We start from the raw sequence: 20,749 nt of genomic DNA, 5'->3' as shown, positions 1-20,749 counted from the left end.
TGGGAAAAGTGGTTTCTCTCTGTCTCTATGTGTGTCTCTCTCACTGCTGAAGAGGCTGTATTGTACGCCTCTACAGTTCTACCATGGGTCAAAATGCAGCATTACAATGTTCACTGAGCTCGCTTCTTTAAAAATAGATTCCTGAGACACTTAACATACATTTTACATGCTCACTTTGCTCTACAGTCAATGTAGATTTTATTTATTTACTCCATTCATTTAATCCTCCATTCCCTTCACAAACTTGATAATGTGAGTTGAACTGTTGCCATATGGATCTATTTATTTTAAACACCTGCTGGCCCCTACACTGAATGCCGTCTACTATTTGAAATAATCCACTAAATCTGTCTGTTTCAGGAAGCCACAGGATAAATCTGTAAGGCTCTACTGTATCTGTCAGGAACACATGGTACCTGTTACTTAGTCCACACAAACCTCTAAATGTAACCTTGTGACTTTCAGACCTCTGACAAGCCCCAAGTTATCAGTAGTGGCTTTACTGACTGCAGTTTTAATCATCTCATATCCATAATGGAGCTGACAGCTCCATCTGCATGGAGTAGAGGGGGGAGTAGTTACTAGCAGCACAATCACCAGGAACAATCAGTGAGCATCTGGAGACACCACAGCTATAACCTCCCCCCCATCCACCCAACTCCTCCTCCTCCTCTTCTCACACCTCCTGTATGATGGCCAGAGCGCTGTGAGGGCAGGAGCAACAGGAGCCATCCCCTAAGAACTACAGCATCCACACAACCTCCACACAACACGAGATGAATTCTAATGTTGACTATGCACAGTGGTGGTACACTGTCAGGAAATTGTACATTAAATTTCAGTTATTAATTCATTTACTAATTATATTGATTAGATATTTGAGGTATTTCTTACAGAGTTAAAGCCATCTAAGGCTTCAAGTCATTAAACTTCAATAGAGACTCACATGCTGACAGATGATATTAATAACTAGAAAACATTAAAATAGTACAAAAGGGAAATCTAAACGCAGAGGGTCTAAACTTGTTGCATATTCTGCAACAACAGAATAAATTCTCCTTTTTTGTTGTCCTGCACTATCGATGCCAACAGTGAGTGGGAGTTATGACACGTAGCCCTCACTCACGTCTCTTCCTCGCCTCATAGCTCTTCCCAGCGAGGATGCGAGAGAGAAACATGAGGAAGAGACGTGAAGACGGACAAATTTAATCCATCAGACGGGACGTCCTCACTCACTGCAATGTAATTTTGAAGAGACGGCACGTACTCATGATGCACAGTATCTCAACTGTCAAATATGAAGAAGTCAGCTACCACTATGTAGAAATTAAGTAAAAGTTTAAACTCTAAACTTTAAACTTAAAATTCATGTTTAATTAATTAATCATTTAAATTGTTACTTAATTTCTACATAGTGATAGCTGGAAGGAAAACACCTGCGATGCTCCATTTTTTATCTGGCTGCCACAGAATAAGACACAAATAGACAATTTAATTCCGTTAATTACTGAAAGAACGAACCGACGTAAAGGAGCAATAAAAACAGCTGTACCCTACAGAATATGCTTATAATAAAATAATAATAAAATATTGCTTATTTAGTTTATGAAAGTCTGACGTCCCATTTAGGCTCAGGATGATTTCATAGGAGACACGCAGCTGTGCAGCATCATATTTTCCTGAAGGAGCTGAGATGTACTGAGACGGAAAAGAAGAAAGGAGAAGCCTTTTGGCTTATGAAGAGAAAAAAAAGTTACAGTGTTTTTTATGATTGATTCATGATTCAGTAATTTTTATTTAATGAATGAATTTGAAAAGCTGCTGTTGGTGCCGTCATTCCTGTTCCATAAGTAGTTTTCCTGATCTGCTGTATTACTACAACAGCCTGACTGTTGACTGTCAATCAATAAAGATATTCAATCAAAGGGGAGTTGCTGTCCATTTAAACTTCCGCAGAGGATATACCCATTGCTCCACGCTCTAAACCCCTCCAGGAGCCTCCTCTCTCCTCATCTCCTCTAAGATGCATTTCAGCTATTGGAACATCCTCGATGACGGTGGAGGGAGAACGATTAACGGATCACGGCTGGAGGACGGAGGAGCGACTCTGTTGCCATGTGTCATTACAGCCCTAGCTGGTATCACATGGATGATCATATTGTTAAATGACTGACTAACTGGCCAGGGGGAAACTCTTCTGCACAATGGAAAAAACAGATAATTAATGAGGAGACTGTGGATGATGTTTCTGTCTGTTGGTCCAAAGTTTGTGTGTTTACTGTGCAGGAAGAACATCTGACATAATGTGAGGAGACATTTAATTTCAGGAGGCAAGCAATTTTGACAACTTTTCCGGTGTGCTCTGAAGCTTGCAGTCCTCCATTTCTTTCTATCTTAATAATGGAACAGGTGCTTTACGCTGTCAAACATGCATCATCACTTGGTGTATTAATGGTTACATTTGACCACAGTCTAACTAACAAGATCCAGACTAATGCTCATTATATCTACTTCTATGTGAGAAGAGCATTTTGGAGTCATTGCCTTCCCTACTCTCTCCCTACAAACGCATCCATGTTTGACAGTGATGTGCACACACCCCCACACACTCAGCATGAGATGATTATGGTCATGATACACACATGCCATACACAACTGAGACAAAGCACACTAATGGCTTACATTTGTGCTGGTTGCCTACAGTATTCATGAGTCACAGTGAATTAGTCCATGGCGCCCATTTATTGCAGGGGTGAACACACATACAGTAATCTCACTGTTACCGAGAGCCTGACAAGCAATGATAAACAACCCAGTCTCACATCAAAATCACAGCGCAAAATGTATTAGTTTCACAGTAACTGCTCTAAAATTGTGAGATGCCTACTTTTTTTTTTTTGGTCTGTTCTTTTCTATTGGCCTGTGTCGACATCACATGACTGTTTCTGTTTGAGAAAACAACAACAACATGGTTGATATTCCTTTTATTCTCAGTGGGAAATGCAATATTTTAAGATGGTTTCCGCATTAAAATGTGTCTTGATAACATTTCTTGTGAGAAATGTGCATTTTATTTTCATAATCTTTGTTAAGTGGCTGACCGGAGGATCTGCCCAGAATTATTTTCCTCACTGTCACCATGTTAAGGTTTTCTTTTAATGATATTTTTGACTTTTCTCAACACAAAAACAAGAAAGTATCCTTGAAAGATCCACAATATGATAGGTTAATGTTAAAGCCATCAGTTTTAATTACTTCTCCTTCAGTCAATAAAGGGTTTCTTTGTCAGTTTTTGATAGCAGTAGGCTAAGGAAGGGCATTGTGTTGTGGGCGAACGTGGCATGTTCGACTACTGTTTGGGGTTGTTGGTGGGCTTCACTCCATGTCAAATTGACGCTGGTCGGCCACAACTCAAAAAGATGTTTTATAGCCTGTGTTTGTAAAAGTGAAGTTGCTCATTTAGTTTTATATTTCCAAGAATATGTGGCTGAGTATATTTAATATGAACTCATCTTTCTCAAAACATAGAGTCTTCCTCAATTAATATTGAGCCACTTCATCCAATAAAGCACTTCAATGCATTCCTTGTGTGTGTGTGTGTGTGTGTGTGTGTGTGTGTGTGTGTGTGTGTGTGTGTGTGTGTGTGTGTGCGTGTGCGTGTGTGTGTTTGTATCAAATCTTGTAACATGGCCATATAAACAGGAAGAAGACGGGGTTATCAAACTGGACATTACATTTCACATCTCTCATTTAATCCCTGCACTTGTCACTTTCATATATTTCATCAAACTGGACTTGAGGTTGTGCATTGCATTCAACCTCCACTGATACATCATTTAAATGTTTATGCACATGTCACATTTAATTTTTGCTCTTGTCACCTTCATATATTTCATACACTTCATTTCTTTGTCCATAGCACAGTCCATATTTCCTTTGTATAGTCAATATTTCATTTCAAGTTTTATTTCCCAGTTCAAAACTATTACTATTCCATTCTATAAACAGTTTAACATTTCAATTTAATTTTATTATTACTTTGTTTATTTTATCATTATTATTATTACCTTACTTTTGTCTATTTTTTATTCTACTGTGTTGCATTTTTTGGGAGCAAATGCCAAGAAATATTCTTCATATGCTTGCATTGGCTAATAAAAAGATTCTGATTGAATGAGCTACGTCATGCTGAGATAAAAGCCCAAAACCAAGAATCATAAACATACAAGAAATCTCCAGTTGTGTAAATTGTAGCTGATGCATGTGTCAGTATTTGATGACTTGGGAATGAGAACAGGTTGGTCTTTTCAGCCCTAACTCTAACACAAACTCTAACCCAAGCACTTCAGGGCTTCCTCCAGAGCCTTTCTTTGGTCACTATTTTCACTAAAAAAGAAAAAACAAGATTCAAGATTCAAGATTTAGTTTATTGTCATTTTCTTGTGTATTTGCATACACAAAAAAACGAAATGCTGTTCTTCCCAGCCCACAGTAGTGCAACTGGAAGGAATAAAGGATAAAGATATACTGTATATCTAAAAATTCCCTTAAAAAAATTATAAAAACATATAAATCCTGAGAGGAAACAAAAAACGAAAAAAGAATGAGCAGTTAGCAGCACAGCGTATTAAAGTGCATTTAAAGGGAAAAGTACATGTCTCAGTTCCATGTAGAAAGCTCTTGCATGTCAATGAGTGACCAGCACTGATGAGGGAGTTATATAATCCATTTTCCTGTCCAGAGAACAACAAAAAACAAACAAACAAAAAGCTTCATTTTATATCAAACTGCTCTCTGAAACTAGGCCTGGGATATTTGTGTCCATGAAATGAGAAAATTAAAACTTTGTCGTAGAGCTAAACAAAATACATCGTTGGAAAGGTCTCGACCTGGAGAGTAACATATGTCAGTATGAAGATTCTACATGACACCTGCTTTGAAATACTGACCTTTGAACCTTGACCTTGGTGCATGTTTGAAGGTGTATAATTCAGCAACAAAAGGGGCTTCAGACATGAGACTAACTGTTATAGAGAGCTCTTGACCTCAGCTACCATGTAAGTATAGTCAACGACTGGGGGCACTGTCAAATATGGGTAAAATAGGGTTAAAATGAATTTTCACCCATTTAACAATTAGATATTTAAAATCTGACTACACAAATGTGTTTACCATTCCCTTAAACTCCTCAGTGTACTCACAATTCAGTATTTACAACTTCCAATTCTAGGAAAAACACTAATATTTTTTAAAAACTACAATTCCCCAGAGCTGCACCGTGCAGCCTGATACAACAGCACCACAGTTTTTGCAAAGCAGGGTTGCAAATAGGGTCGTAAAATGATATATCTACTGAATATATCAAATATCTAGTAAAGTTGAATTAGTAATTACACTGCATCTAGATGATCTATGTTAAGAAAAAGTAAGTATTTCAGATATAACTGTATTTCTCAGAATCAGAGAAATAATGGCTTTAACATTAACCTGTCATATTGTTGGACACTTTCCTGTTTTTGTGCTGAGAAATATTAAAGATATCATCAAAAGAAAACATTAACACAATGACAATGAAAATACTTCCAGGCCAGTCTTCCAGTCAGCCAATCGCAAAGCTTCAAATTCTGGATTTCAATTTCATTTAATCCCAGAGGCTCTAAAATCTATGTTTTTTATTGAAAGAACATCATCAAACAGTTACATTAAATAACAGAAATGACATAACCGCTCAGATAACTACACAACGCAGAGACAATGATTCAAATGCATGACAGACTAGTAGAAAACAAAACAGGCCAAAAAAAAACCCCAAAAACAACAACAAAAAAAAAATGTAGGCATCGCACAATTTTAGAGCCGTTATTGTGAAACGAATACGTTTTACACTGTGGACCAATGTAGCTATTACACATTTCGATGTGAGGCTGGATTGTGATAAATACTTTTTCTGAGCTGCAGTGGCTGAAGCCTATTTTGTGAAATCATATTAAGAATTTGTTCTAAAAACTTATTATTTAGTTGTATAAGGAAACACAACTAGGTCAGATCCAGTTTATGTTGGCACTAAAAAAACAGACTCCAAATTTTGGCCAATGCCAGCTGGGAAAGGCTCCATCCTCACAGTCCTGAACAGGGTAAGTAGGTACAGAAAACAGGCAGAAGGATGGATGAAACAAATATCTGAATATTTGATTAGCTGATAATTGGTTTAGTAATTTATCAGAATACTCCAATGTTTGTCAAACATTTTGCAGTTTCTTTTATTTTTCATATCATTATAAAAAAATTATAACTGCTGATCCAACTGAGTTGGCAAGTTTAATATATTAATTTAGGCTTTGGTAACTTGTGTATTTCTCATTATTTTTGACATGTTAAAGACAAAATAATTAACCAACTGAAAAATGTTAAATCCATAATTAAATATTAATAAATCTTACGAGCCAAATGTCATTTCTTCATCAGCTCTTCAGATTATAATTAGCTGAAAATGCCATAGATGTCAGGGTGGCTGGGTTCGTTTCTTTCAGAGGTTTACTCTGAGCTGAAGTGTTTGTGTTGGAGATGCTGGATGAGAGAGACAGAAGGAAAGGGGGAGTCGGGAAATACAAAAGTATTTAAAGAAAATGTTCAGTGTAGCATGAGTTAGCTGTTAGATGGTTAACATGCTAAGATGTGTAAAGCTGCATTAAATTGCAACCTAAGGTGTCCCAAGTTATATTTTTTCCTTCACAATGAGCACAGATCACCTGGGGTTCATGGAGTTGCATGTTTTGCATCCTGCCTCACTTGCATTGAAATGGTAAAATTGGAATGTGTGAGCATTTCCATGAAAATAAGTAGATCTTACATCATTCACCTGAGATAGTTGTCACAGTTAACTTGGCACAGCGAGGGTTAGCCTAGAGGATGACAAGACACAACAATGGAAAGAAAGCCACATAGCCAAACAGCTGGGTGCCAAACGCACATACCTTATATCTCGACATATTGTGGATGCAGGACTGAAAGTCTATGCATGCACAAAAGCAGACATCCATAATGCATACACATGGTCTTTGCACCAGTTATGCATTTTTCAGTGTAATACATCTAAATTGTCATGACAATGTGAGCATGTGCACCAGTCTAACTCCTACACTCACAATTAGCCTTAAATTGAAGTTGATACGCCTGTTTAAATCTGTTTGGAAGTGAGCCAGACTCGTTTTGGTTGGTCTAGCACAGAAAACATCTCTCAGTAGTGTCAAAGCAGCCCTTTGTTATAAGCACTGACATAGGATGTGCTGTAATACTGTAGCCTTACTGACTGATGACAGAGACAGTTATTTTATGTAATGAATTTAATACACCCTCTAAAATCTAAATCACACTCATAAAAGGATGTTTATATATAGATTTTATGTAACTCTGTTATGAACTAACACACTACTATAATGTCCTGAGGACACTGAAGTTAAACATAAAATTCCTCTTTGACCCCATTTACACTGTTGAGTAGATGATGTTTTCTTAACTAATAGAAGTGATGGCTAAAACTGCAAAAATAAGAACCAAATTATAATAAAGCGGAATTATCCTTTTTCTTCAAATAACCAATTTAAGAATTCTCTCTTCTTGTAGAGTAAAAAAACCTTCAGATCTCCACGTGTAGAGAGCATATATGTATCTTTATATTATGCAATATGTATGACGTTTGTACAATGTGTATGTGTCCTCTTTCTTCAGTTCTTTGCAAAACCACTTCCCTTAAATTCCCCGTTGAGGGACAAATTATTTTTAAATTGAACTGAATTAAATAAATGCTGTAATAAATCACAAGACACAAGCGGAACTGTAGGTGTTAAATTGTTATGTGAGCTCAGATAATCATCTTGTTCCAATTAAGATAATCACTTAAAGGTGTTTATATGAGCTTTTCTTGATCTAAGTTTTCATTAATCAGGCTAAAATTGAATGTAATGTATCCATAAACACCCTCAAAGACAAAGTAGGAAAGATATGAGTAAGAGACAGAGACAAAGTGAAACACCTCTCCTGTAACAGTTTCAGTTCATCAGCAATCCAGTGCTGTGCCGACTATGTGGTTAATTATATCTTGCCTTGGGGCCAATATGAGGCAGACATGGGTTAATGTGTTGTGAAGGCAAAGGAAAGTTTTCCACAACAGTTAAGTACCCGGGCTTTGCTTTGAAAAGTGATTCTATTCATCTGTTCTGAGGAGACGCAGTCTGCTTATTGATACAATAATGTGCAGCCGGCTGGAAAAATCAGAGCTTTTTTTTTTCTCTCATCAGCTTTCAGTTAGTGGTGACTGATTTCCTCCAGGATACACTATCAAACCATCATTTTAAATCACAGGTGGTCTCACACTCACCTCCCCCAATCAAGTGAAAATGAAGAGATCATAACAATGCTGACAAGACAATTACATGCTGCCATTTCATTTCACATTCGCTATACATACTTCAGTCACAAAGCACAATATATATTTAGACCACTAACATTAAAGCCTATTTCTACAGTCATTTTAGTTCTGGCATCAGCTGAGTGTTTCCCTATTTTCTTTTCTTTTCTTTTTTTTTGCCAGTACTCAGAGGACAAAGTAATATTAGCTATGAGAGCCGAGTTTCCCAGAGGTCCCAGTTCAGGAACTTGTGCTGTTTACATTTATTATAGAAATACAGGAGATACAGTATAGTTCAATCACAATCACTCATCTTTGTGTAAATAGAACCACAGAGCAGAGACAGACCCTGTAGATGCAACATAACTTTCACCAAACTTATATGGTTGATGTTGTTGTTGCATAGCTCTATAAAAAATGTCCATTGCGTTACTCAGGTGTTTGGAATGAAATTATCATAAACATTGAAGTCCCTCATCAACACAACTTATAAATTTACTGTCTACTATATTTGTCTTAACTTCAGCTGGGAAAGATATTTTGTTATTTTATTTTATCAGTGAAGGCTATTTTCTACCAGCAGGACATCTACAGCATACATCTGCAGTGATCTGTGCCTTAGGGCATTTTTCATTTTAATTGAGGCAGTGGCGAAGGACTTTTGATCACCCTTACTGTTCACTCCCTAATTTTATGACATTTATATTAATGCACCAAATGGAAAAGCTTCAATTAGCATAGTGCTTGTTCATAAGTTGTTAAACATGACTTATGTTTTATGACTATCTGTATGGTCCATTTAAAAAGCAGTATTCCTCATGGACTTAATGAAATGGTAAATCTATTATGTCGGGCTGGGAGGTTTGTGTGTCCACAGCACAGAGGGACTGACCAAGAAATCACATTTGCCTATGTACAATATTTCAAGTATGAGGACCACAGTATGGTCCAGTACTCTCTCTGTGAATCAGGTGGCATATTTTCTCAAGGTACAATATCAAATAATGAAAAGTACATCATTACTACAGATCATTACTCGTGCACTAGTGGGAAAGTGAAAAGAGTTTGGCTTGCACCATCATTACAGAAAACAGGTATGACTGGAACTGGGAAATTTTATTTGTTTTTATTTTATCAATTTAAGCCCCATTTTCTCCCCATTTTGGAATTCCCTGCACTATGTAGTCCTTGTCCCTGTTAACCTGGGGAGGGAGTTAACAGACAAGTGCAACTTTCATGACACAAAATGTTACCAGATGCATCTTTTCACCTGCCAGCAAGGAGCGTCATCAGAAGTGTGTAATACAAGTGATTTCTCACTCTATCTCCCTGGATCCCACCCCAACGAAGACACCCAAACCGTCCAGTAGAAGTCTGTACTGCAATGATAAGAATGTAATCCCACACCGGCTTCCCACATGTGAACATGTGTCAATTGCGCTTGTTGGTGTGCACAACCAAGCTGGAGGTACTGCTAGTTGCAATCATATCCTGGATCTCCATGGTGGTAGTGCTTGACAATTTTGCCCCTATGTGACCCATGTTCCCTTTAAAGTGATATTATTTCATTCATCCACACTTCTCAGAATTTCAGGACCACATACTCAGTTTGCTTGTCCAGCCTCCATGAAGGGCACACATTTGGCTGATGCTTTTTTGGTATAAAATGAAAAAACTTGACATTTCTTATTCAGTCTTTTTGTTTTGATCTTGTCAGAATGTGTACACATCACTCTGTGGATCAATTGGTATAACTGGATCAGCCTACAAGCCCATTTCTGAATTTATTCTAGTTATGAGTATACTTATATTTCTACTCTACAAATGTCAGCCTTAGATACTTCATCACATCACAAGCCAAAGACACATGAACTTTGTAGGGCAAACTCCTATTTATCTAGACACCATACACTCAAGACACCACTCTAAATTAGTGGTGCTTATTTCTGTGCCATGCACGTTTCTTATTTCTTTTCAGTACTGATTTCATGAAGTTTTTCATTGTGTCTGGTTGAAGGTAAAGTGAGGCAGTGTCTTGTTAAGATGATAACCTGCAGAACAAAACCCAAGCTACAGGTTTGGACAGTGCTGGCTTTGGGGGAACACCCTCACAGCACTGTATCTGTTTTGTATTGAAGACATGAGGTGACCTATGAGTCTGTAAAGTGTGACTGAAATAAAATGAAAAACATTCCAAAGGCAACTAAAACAATAATCTCTTTAGCTTACTCATTCATATCAATCATGAAATTCCCACTAGATGACTATGTAGCTGTTTTATACGTCTTACCTGGTGGGTCTCCATATGGCTTTGGTGGTTTGGCAGTCTCCCCGACGTTGTTAGTGGCCTTGGTGGTGCTTAGCCTCTTGGGCTCTGGTGTGGTCACCACAGTGAACGTCCTTTGGGAGAGCCTGGTTGTAGTACTAGTGGTTGTTGCCACTGTGGTAGTTGAGACCCTGGTGGACAGCGTAATGTTGGGCTCCGGTTTGCTATCGTCATCTATGCTATCTGTCCCTGTGGGTCCCCAGTCGATATATCCGGCCACCGTGGTAGTCCGGCCCTCCTGAGACTTGTCATAGCTGTCCCATTTGAGCTGCCTCCTGGCTCTAAGTAACAACCTCACTGTGTCTCCTCTGCTCCCACTGGATAAAGCTGCAGGAGCTTCCGCGATTACAGGATCACCTGTCTCCATTTGAGAGTATCTTAACCGGCACTCCTTACACCCTGCTTGTCCTTTATGTGCTGGCTTCCGATGCTTTTGACCCTTCATTTTAGGCCCTATCCCTGCCCTATTGTCTTGTGGTGGAGGGATAGGGTTGAGGAGGCGGCGGGCGAGAGGGCTCACTGTTCTCCAGTGAAGCTTGTTGGGCGTCTCCCAGATGGGCTGCCAGCGAGGCCGCGAGCGAGGCACCGGTTTGGGCATGAGTTTGATCCCCAGACCCTGACTGAGGGGGCTGCACACAGAGAAGTCCAGGGTGAGGTGGGTCATGGCCAGCAGGATCCACACCCTTTGCCCCACACAGCTGCCTGGCCTCAAAGCAGACGGACTGCAGAGAGAGGAGAAAGTAAATGAGAGAAACTGTTTTAGATTCAGACACAGTGCACTACATGTTCCAGCCATACAAATCAGGTTCCCTCCACCCCCCACCTTCAACTTAATAGTCTATTGTAAAGATTCACATCTGTATTCACCCTCCAAAGTTCTACTCCACAACTTCTTACACTCCTACTCAATTAAGCTTCAATAATAATTAGCTTCACAGACAGCCTCTTGAATTACAGTATAAAGGTCAGACACAAAGTAAATTTTGTAAAACGTGAAAGATTATGGATTTGCACTCTTTGCTCTCAGCTGTCAAAAGCAGTAAGGACTTATCCTTGATGTTACAGATTCATATCAATCCAGGGATGATTACACCGACACACAAGGTCAGGCCTGGTTTAGCTGATCATCATATTCTGCATTATCTCCCGCAGACACAAAGTCATCTGATTCCCAAAGGGCAATTTGATTATGCAGTGCAATGATCGGGGAGGTAACACACAATGCTGGCAGTAGACACAGCATGACAAGTATATCATGGAAATCTTCACCAATACAGCTATTGCATTAATTTATTCATCACCCAAGTATGTCCCGAAATGTCCTTTGTTAATGTATAAACCTCAGTCCTGTTCATCAACAAGATGGCAAGTTGATAGATAGGCTGCCTGTTGAGGCTAGGACCCTGTCGTAGACTGATTTTACAGACAACCTTCAGTGGCCCCTGGGACAAGGCTACACATTGATTCCTAAGGGAGAAACCTCATTATGGACTATCTTTCATCTCTGCTGTCCTTGGCCAATTTAAGCTCACACAGAGCACTCATTTTGGAGGCATCACAAAGGTGATGATAGATGGAAAAGTGTGAATAGGTTCATCGAATCTCAGAGGCAATACAAAGATATCTGTCGATCATAGAATCACCAAGTTATGTTTTTACAAGTCTCTAACAACTTTAGCTGTGCTGTAGTGACATTTGACAAGACACTTGACTTCTGTTGAGAATGTGATCTGATCGTAAGTGATTCTACTCACATGAAAATCCACATTATAGTGTGTCTTGTGTTGTGTAAATGTTCAGCAAAAGGGACATAGAGTGGAGATTGTACAAAGCCAGATGAAAGGTTTCATGAAGTTTTGATGGATTATAACACCTCTGCTATAGATTTTAAATATTTTTTTGGCCGTTTTCTACTTCATAGGTATATCAGTTTCAATTGGAATCTAATCTACCATTCAAACAGGCTGTGCCTTGTAAGCCAGCTGTTTCAAAAATGCACTGTCCTCTGAACCACTGCATGCCCTGCTACCCTGAGTAAACCAGGCTATTGTTTTTCTCGTTGCTAAGGCAAAAATAAGACAATTAGCAAGTTGTGGGAAAATGGATGATCATTATATTCTGTTCACAATACCATTATTTGATTTTTATGTTACTGTCAAAGCACTGACTTTGGTGGTGTAGTGAGTAGTTCTAAAATATAATTTAATATATATACATATTAGACCAGTTAAAACATGTTGAATTGTGCTCTCCATCATAACATGCGGCTAAATTTAAATTCTAGGGCAAATCAACGTAACATTCAAAATATATTCAGTCAGTCTTTTTGTAGATAATAATAGTGAGATTCTGGACCATGCTTTTATTATTCACCCTACCTTTCATTGAAGTTGTAACTAATATAGATAATTTAGAATGGCATTTTAATTGAGCCATAAATGGTGACTGATGTGGTCATGAAAGAGCAGTGACAAGGTCAGTGCATTATTGAAAGCTAAAAATATGGGTAATAATTCGTATTATGAGTGCCATGACCCCGACCTCAGACTGACATTCTGGCACTTTCTCAAATTAATGTAATCTCTGGAATCTTTAATGCAACATCTTCTTTTTTTGCCATATTGGGTTTGAACATGGCCACAACAATAAGGGAGAGTTCATAGGAGCCTGGAAGAGCAGCCTGAGTGCAGATGGCAACAAAAGGCAACAGAGGAGAATCCTGTGACTCCTTGGATAGTCAAGCCTGTCGTAAGATTTCTAAAAGAGTCACCCTGTGTAATGAGATGCAGACCAGTGAATGAAGACCACAGATTATTGACATTGAAATCAAGATGGGTACTAATTTTAGAGAAAAATGAGTGCATTTTCTCATTAGAAATAAAAACGACAACTGAATACATGAAGAGTAACACTAATGCAAATTATCATTTTCAACAAAACATGTCAAAACAATGTCTCTTGAACAGGAACCTTGGTGCTGTAGAGCACCTATTAACATTTTTCCAAATGTTTACTTAACAATTTTAAGGATAATATAATTTATTTTATGGTAGTTTTTACTGCTACTCCGACATCATCCTTAGTATCACGATCAGGACCAATGTTTTCAAGCAGATTATGATTATAAGATGTACAATGTGTCCAAAAATATTAAAACTTCTGACAAGCTCATGCTCACTAGTGCCTCCCAGTTAATCTGCTAGTTTGTTCTTCACTATTCACTTATTTACTTCATCTGTTATCATATCAAAATTCTTATGAGGGCTGTGATGTCCCCCCTAATTGTTATTGACTTGCTTTGTGATTAATTATTTAATGATTAATGAGCATAAAAACAGTTTGAGTGATTAATTAACACATTCACATTCAAATACACAAATTACACAATTAATATAACTATTAATAAAACAAATTAAGTGAAACATTATATAATCTCCTTTCAGTATTCTGTAATTAAGTAATGCATATATTTATGAATTTGTACACAACTTACCAAAACGTTTTTTTAGTCAGTAACATTTACATTGCTTAGTTGTCATTCCCTTTCCTAATTTGTTGTCCTATTGATTGTCTGTTGTAGCACTGACACATTTAGATTTTAATTAGCTGATTTACTCCATCATTCCTAATTGATTTGTAGAAGAAAGAGGACGTCAAACACTCAGGTTGCTACGTTTGGTCTGCCAGACTGAAGTAAAGCTGAAGAATAGCTTACCAGGAGACTCTAGAGACAATAATGGAGAAATTAAGTGCCCCTAATGTGGAACTCTAACATAAAAACACATTTAAAGATGAATGTGTTTTATTTATTACATCTTACTGAATAATTTAAGTATAATAGACCTGATTCACTGAAGTAGTATTTTGGCTGCCACATAGTAGACCCCACATGAATCAGCTGTCTGATAAACATAAAAAATAAAAATCTTAACCCTGCCTATTGTCTTTTAAATCATTATTGTTGCTCCTTTATCTTTTGTTCAGAATTGTAATACATAGCTGTAAATTATTGATAAACAATTTAGAGCTGCAATAATTAGTTGGTTATTCGATATAGTCAATTGACAGAAAATTAATCAGCAACTATTTTGATAATTGGATAATCATTTCAGTCATATCTTAAACTAAAATACCAAAACTTGGTTGGTTTCAAACCATAGGATGTGATGATTTTAATGTATACATGATAGTAACTGGAATATCTTTATCTTTCATGGTATAATTACATAATAACATCCATACCATTTATATACTGTAATTCCAGCAAGGGCAGCATATGCTACAGATAAAGTGGCACATAATATTTTCTAAGACCTGTGGTTTCGTAATCTAAGAAGGATTCTCTAATATTCTTTGACATCCCACATAATGAAAATATAATCTGAAAGTATACTGCACAGATGGCAGATAAAGTGCAGTATTCGCAGCGTGAACATACCAGATTGCTTTCTGGTGGAATGTGTGTCTGGTGTCCTATTTTATGAGCACATGCTCCATCATTACTAACTTCAGTATAAAGTTAAGCCCTAACAATATGGCAGGGAATCCCTTTAGTGGAGATTGTGACGTCTCCTGGTTCTGAGCTCCTACTGCCCTCCCCTAACAATTCTATCATCACAGAGCATTGTGAATGTACATGCAATCCCTGTGGGGCATACGGGCAGATGGATTTTCATGGAAAAAAAAAAAAAAAAACACATTCAGCTGAAAAATTGAAAACTTGCAAGTTGATAGAAGAGGGCATATTCCAATGTACATGTTTATTAGAGGACTGGGGGAAGTTAAAGTTGACTGTAAGCTACTTTATATGCATTATTCAGGCAGTATTAAGTGACCCAACAGGCTAATTTCAAGTCCTGGATCTCAGTATGCCAAGCTTATTTTAGAGCCAGACATACAGGGAATGAAATTACTCTGTGAAGTTATGGAGCAAAACTATTAATTGGCTTGTCTGTTGGCCTGGAGGACTCAGGTTTGAAGGTCAGCTGAAGACTTGCTGGAATGATGATTTTAAGCAGGACTTGACAGATAGCAGATAAAAGAGGCAGTGTGGTCTTCTACTCACAAAACAAAATCTCTGTGCATTGCAGACTCCTACGATGAAAACACAAACACAATATTTTTTGTATATGTGGACCTACAGTACTGATCTAGCTCATCCATCATGCTGGTTCAGTTATACTGGAAAGCCGGAGCTGAGACGAACACATAGAGTGTGAATGAATGTTTGCGTCTGTGCATCTGGGATCCCAATCTCTGCTGTCCTTCATCAAACTCAAACCATGCTGAATTTTAACAGAAAGCCAATGTATGTAAGATGTGATATTTCTGAGCAATATATTTGGATTATGCTTCTTAGTCCAAATATGAAAAAGCACTGGAGGAGGGTTCACCAAGCTTGACTTCTCCCTCTTCTCTGTGCCAGTTTAAGCTGTACTATATTCAGTAAATCTACTTCCAACTTATTCTGCAGCTTCCTACAAATGCTACTGTCGGGAGGGTTTGGATTGGGATTAGGTCTTGACAGAAACTCCAAATTAAACACATGATCTCCGTGCTTGGGAACCAGTCTGCAGCACATAATTATGGTTTCCTGTTTTATTACAATATTATTGGCATATGAATTGCGCTCTGATTTATACAGCTAAATTGCATTTTAGAGTTAGTCAAAAATAAATAACATTCTGCAGCTTTGTTTACAACATGCCTATGGCCAAAAAAAATCTATCCAATAAGTGTATACTTGCACATAAAAAGATTTGAAAATAAGCTTTACAAAGTACAACTGAAGACTTTGCCAGTAGAGTTACAGCACACAGTGTCTGTCTCGCCAATACTGCAACCAAAGTGGACATGTTTCTGATTTCCTGTCACTTTTCTCTTCAAAACCCACGCTGCACTGCTGTGCAAACAGGAAAAAATATTAGACTGAGTAATCCATTGCACACAGAACTTAATACCATTTACCTGCCCTTGAAACTGGAAACCTCACATAACCAACATAATGCCATCAAAAGACCAAAATGAATGAAGGGAAGCCTTTGAAGTCTGTAAAAAAAGATTTACAGCATAATCCTGAATCAAATGCTTGAGCAAAGGGTGAGAGCGGTTAATAAAAAAAAGGCCATTCATACAGGCTGTTATGCCTTGAAGATATAGGTTGCTTTGCATAAGAGGATGTTGTCTACATCCCACGTCAGATTGTTGACATGTGAAGTGCTCTACTGTCGTTTCCACTGTTGTATGATTGCACGGTTTTCAGCCTATTCTCTTTCACTCTTTCATGACCTTTGAATTCAGCTGGAGCAATGTTTGAGGGTTCTTGTTTTCAGTGCCATTTCTCTCCCTCTGCTTCATACTGTATGTAGCATTAGATCAAGGGTATCGTACGGAGATATTTAAAACCGATGACAGCAAAAAGCTGTCTATACTGTGCAGTTGGAGGATGACTGAGTCTGTACTAAGTTAATTTATGTGAAAGATCGACTTGTCAGGGTGTGATAAAACTTCTCAGAGTTAATTTATTGCTCTGCACTCACAACACAGATTCTCTGTATCACACTTGAAATGCCAGGGAGAGCATGAATTGGTACAGTTAGGCCTGGTCATAAGTTACAACTTAGTTTACTGACATGAAGATCCCACGATGACCAAAGCTTTACTCATCATCTTAGTCACATTTTCTAGTCAACACTGTTTTCTGTATATCACTATATCGCTTTGTACTAGTGCAACTGTGTTTTTCGTGCATTAGCACCAGTGTTATGACACATATCATGCATGAAGTCAGCAGTGATAGGATGCAAAGTTGGCTAACCTTTATATGTGCAAATGCTAATTTAAACAGTCACACATAGAGAGCAACCACTGTTTCATTCACTATATAGGCCAGTTCACCATGCAAACACATAAACACAGAGACTGAATAATATGCACCAATGCAGATTCCATAGATATGTACGGCTGGTTTTTACAAATATTTTGTGCTAATACTGAATATAATTCCAAGCTGCAACTAATGATTATTTTCCTTATATATTCATCTGCTGATTTTCTTGATTAATCCTTTGTTCTATAAAATGTCAGAAAGACAGAAAGATGTCAGTCTCTCAGAGTCCAAAGTGACATCTTCTCATTGATGTTTTGTCCTGTTAACAGCCCCAAAACCAAAGATATTCAGTTTACTATGAGACAAAGAAAAGCAGCAAATCCTCACAACTGAGAAGCTGGAACTGAATGTTTGACGTTTTTTTCTTGAAAAATCATAATCAAAGTAGTTTCAGATTCTTTTCTGTCAATTGACTATCAACTATCGGTTTATCGACTTATCCTCTCAGTTTTAATATGATTTAGTATTCAACAAACCATAATTTGCAGTTGAACATAGAAACAGCATGTGTGACAAAATAATCTTGTTTCAAAAGCCCATTTACCAGCTTTTTCAGAGCGGCAACTGGCTCAGGTGTCATCACATGATCTAAGTATGGAACGTGGGGCACAGGTGGCCGTATAGATCGTGTCCCTGTCTCTGTTCTGCTCAAAAATGTCTCTTTATGGCTTTTATCTTTTTCTAGCCGTCCACTTACTCCCTGTCAATGCTTTGAATGTTTTTTGTGCTGTTATTCACGGGAAGTGGACCTTTGAGATTATTTTGTTACACATATTTTACAGCTTTTATTATTAATATTTTCAATGTATTTCGGTTGAAACGTTGTCAGTTAACAGAGACTGACAAAACTGATTTGCAGTGGTAAATACGGACTAAATCAGTATTATCTAAATGTATAATCTAATCAGGAAGCATGTGTTAAGTTTTGGCCAATTACAGCCACCGGTTTTTCTCAAAGAAGAGGAAACTCATCACATACTTAGGGCTTCCAACATGTCAAGCATCTTGAAAAAGGCGTGCAGTGCCTAGTGCCTGATGATTCTGCTCTTCCCCCAGAAAAGATCAAAGTAGTTGAGTGCTGTGTAGGCTATTATGCGCAGCAATTCTGCAAACCATGTGCCAGTGGGGCACTGATAAGCAAAGAAACAAAGGGCAGGATATAGTCTCTGTGAATGAGGCCAACTTTAAAGGCTTTTCAGAAGCCTTTTTAAAATGCTTCAGAGCCTCGATGTTTTAGTAATCATAAGAAGTCAAGCTTAACAAAAAGTGGCAAAACAGTTAAGAATACATTAAAGCAGCACTACACATAGGGACTATTAAAAAAGTCAAAGTTTAGTGCAAATTCCTTCCTTATAGTGTATATAAATTATTGTCATGAGAGTACAAGGGGCTAATGAAGGATTATCTGACTCTTTGAACTCATCCTTTGCGTCATGTTAGACCCAGTAAAACAAAACTATTATCTCTACAGCTAATCAGATATTGCACCTAATTATTATCCTCTGCACAACATCTCTGGCCCACTTCTTGTGTCATCATCACACTGTGATCACTTGTGCGAAGTAGGTCTTAATTAGAACTTCTTTGGAGTTTGCAGAAGTGAGGCCTCAGCAGATGGGCTTCCCACCTGAGGGAGGTGAAAAAGGCATGCCTTCCTCAGTCCCCTCATCCTCCGTCCCCAAGCTGCCACCAATAGAAATTTTATCAGCGTGGTCTCGACAGCCCTGCCACTGAGTATACATAATTTTCTAGCCAACACAGCCACTGAAAGGTGCCTTGGTGAAGGTGACTCCACCTCTGCTGAAAAGCTGTGTGTGATGGCAGACGCTATCTGTCAGGCAGGATTTAGACTGAATCAGTGGTTTATTTTTTTTAACCTCTCAGTGGGGTTTTTCCTGCCCCGGGAAAGGTGCTGCTATTCAGCCTTGTGTTAACAATTTCAGAGGACAAAAAATAACCAGTGTTTTTATTCAGGGTAGCACTAGCAATTGATAGAGCATTTACACGCTGAACTATGGTATCCGTGTCTCTCCTACACACTTCTAAAAACGGCACTTGGAGAAAAAAAAAAGGATCCACTGGGGAAAAGGTTTACCAGCTACAGTTCACAGAGTTTCAAGCTGCAGTGGGTGGTTTTCTCTGGTGGGTCCAAACAGACACGGCAAGAGGTTAAAATGAGACTGTGAGCATGTACGTGTTGACTGCATCTCAATAACTAACTTGTTTTCACTAACTTGACTTTTCTATATGATTTAATTTCTTTGATGTCATGTGTGGATATACAATAAATATTAAATTCAATTTATACCCAAAATGTTATGGCCTAATCTTGGCCTAATCATTTCATCAGAGGAAATTTTACAGACACTAATTTTTGGCAGAGATGGATGCAACACTGTCCTAGTTGAAGTACTCCTTAGTTGTATGAATAAAATCATATTAATTTTTCCATTGATACAAGGATGTAAACAGACACATATGTTGCATATTAATCCATTATTTCATTTGATCGCAACATGCATGTTTGTAAATTGAGTAATATTTTCAAGGACTGAAACCCATTATAAATACGTTTTGATGAATCTGTTTCCCCCAAATACCTGATTTACCTCATTCAGGGGACACATTTTGCAAAATAAATTGGTAGTCACAGCATGCGTTGATATATTTCAGTAAGGTCAGTGTATATTATGTCTACTGGGAGATAGCTTTTCACCATCATTTATTTCTAAATTGTACTTTTCAGTCTGTTTTTCAGTCTGTTTTGCTGTTACGACTTACGTTAATAAAAACATTTATAAAGGGAAAATTTTGCAATGGATGAATGGTTAAAATGTTTTCTGGGTATCTCTCTTGTATAATAATGAAACTGAAGTCCAGCCATTGGAAACAACCACAGAGATGGAATGATATCACAAATGCACAATTAATGAGCTGCCAAGTTTCAAAATCTATTTACTGCTGCAGAGTACTGCCACCGGTACAACAATACTGCAGAAGGGATTTTTACTGCATATTGAATTTTTGGTGTCCCCCCAAAGAGGTTTTAGCCAGTGCCAAAGGAAAATCACCAGCGCCAAAATAATAAGAATTGAAAATAAAAATAGCAATTCAAATCGTCTCCAAA

General features: G+C 37.9%; 1 protein-coding gene across 1 annotated transcript in view; it reads right to left on the bottom strand.

Moving 5' to 3' along the window:
• Positions 1–20,749, bottom strand: part of ajap1 (adherens junctions associated protein 1) — a 56,818-nt gene that overhangs the window by 15,838 nt on the left and 20,231 nt on the right. Inside the window, exon 2 of the mRNA XM_044352877.1 lies at positions 10,698–11,455. Within this exon, the coding sequence (XP_044208812.1) occupies positions 10,698–11,455 (758 nt within the window). The remainder of the gene's footprint in view (positions 1–10,697; positions 11,456–20,749) is intronic.

The sequence above is a fragment of the Thunnus albacares genome, chromosome 5 (genome assembly GCF_914725855.1).
Source record: "Thunnus albacares chromosome 5, fThuAlb1.1, whole genome shotgun sequence".
NCBI lineage: Eukaryota > Metazoa > Chordata > Actinopteri > Scombriformes > Scombridae > Thunnus > Thunnus albacares.
The sequence above is the reverse complement of the archived record's forward strand: the minus strand, read 5'-3'. Positions and strand labels throughout refer to the sequence as shown.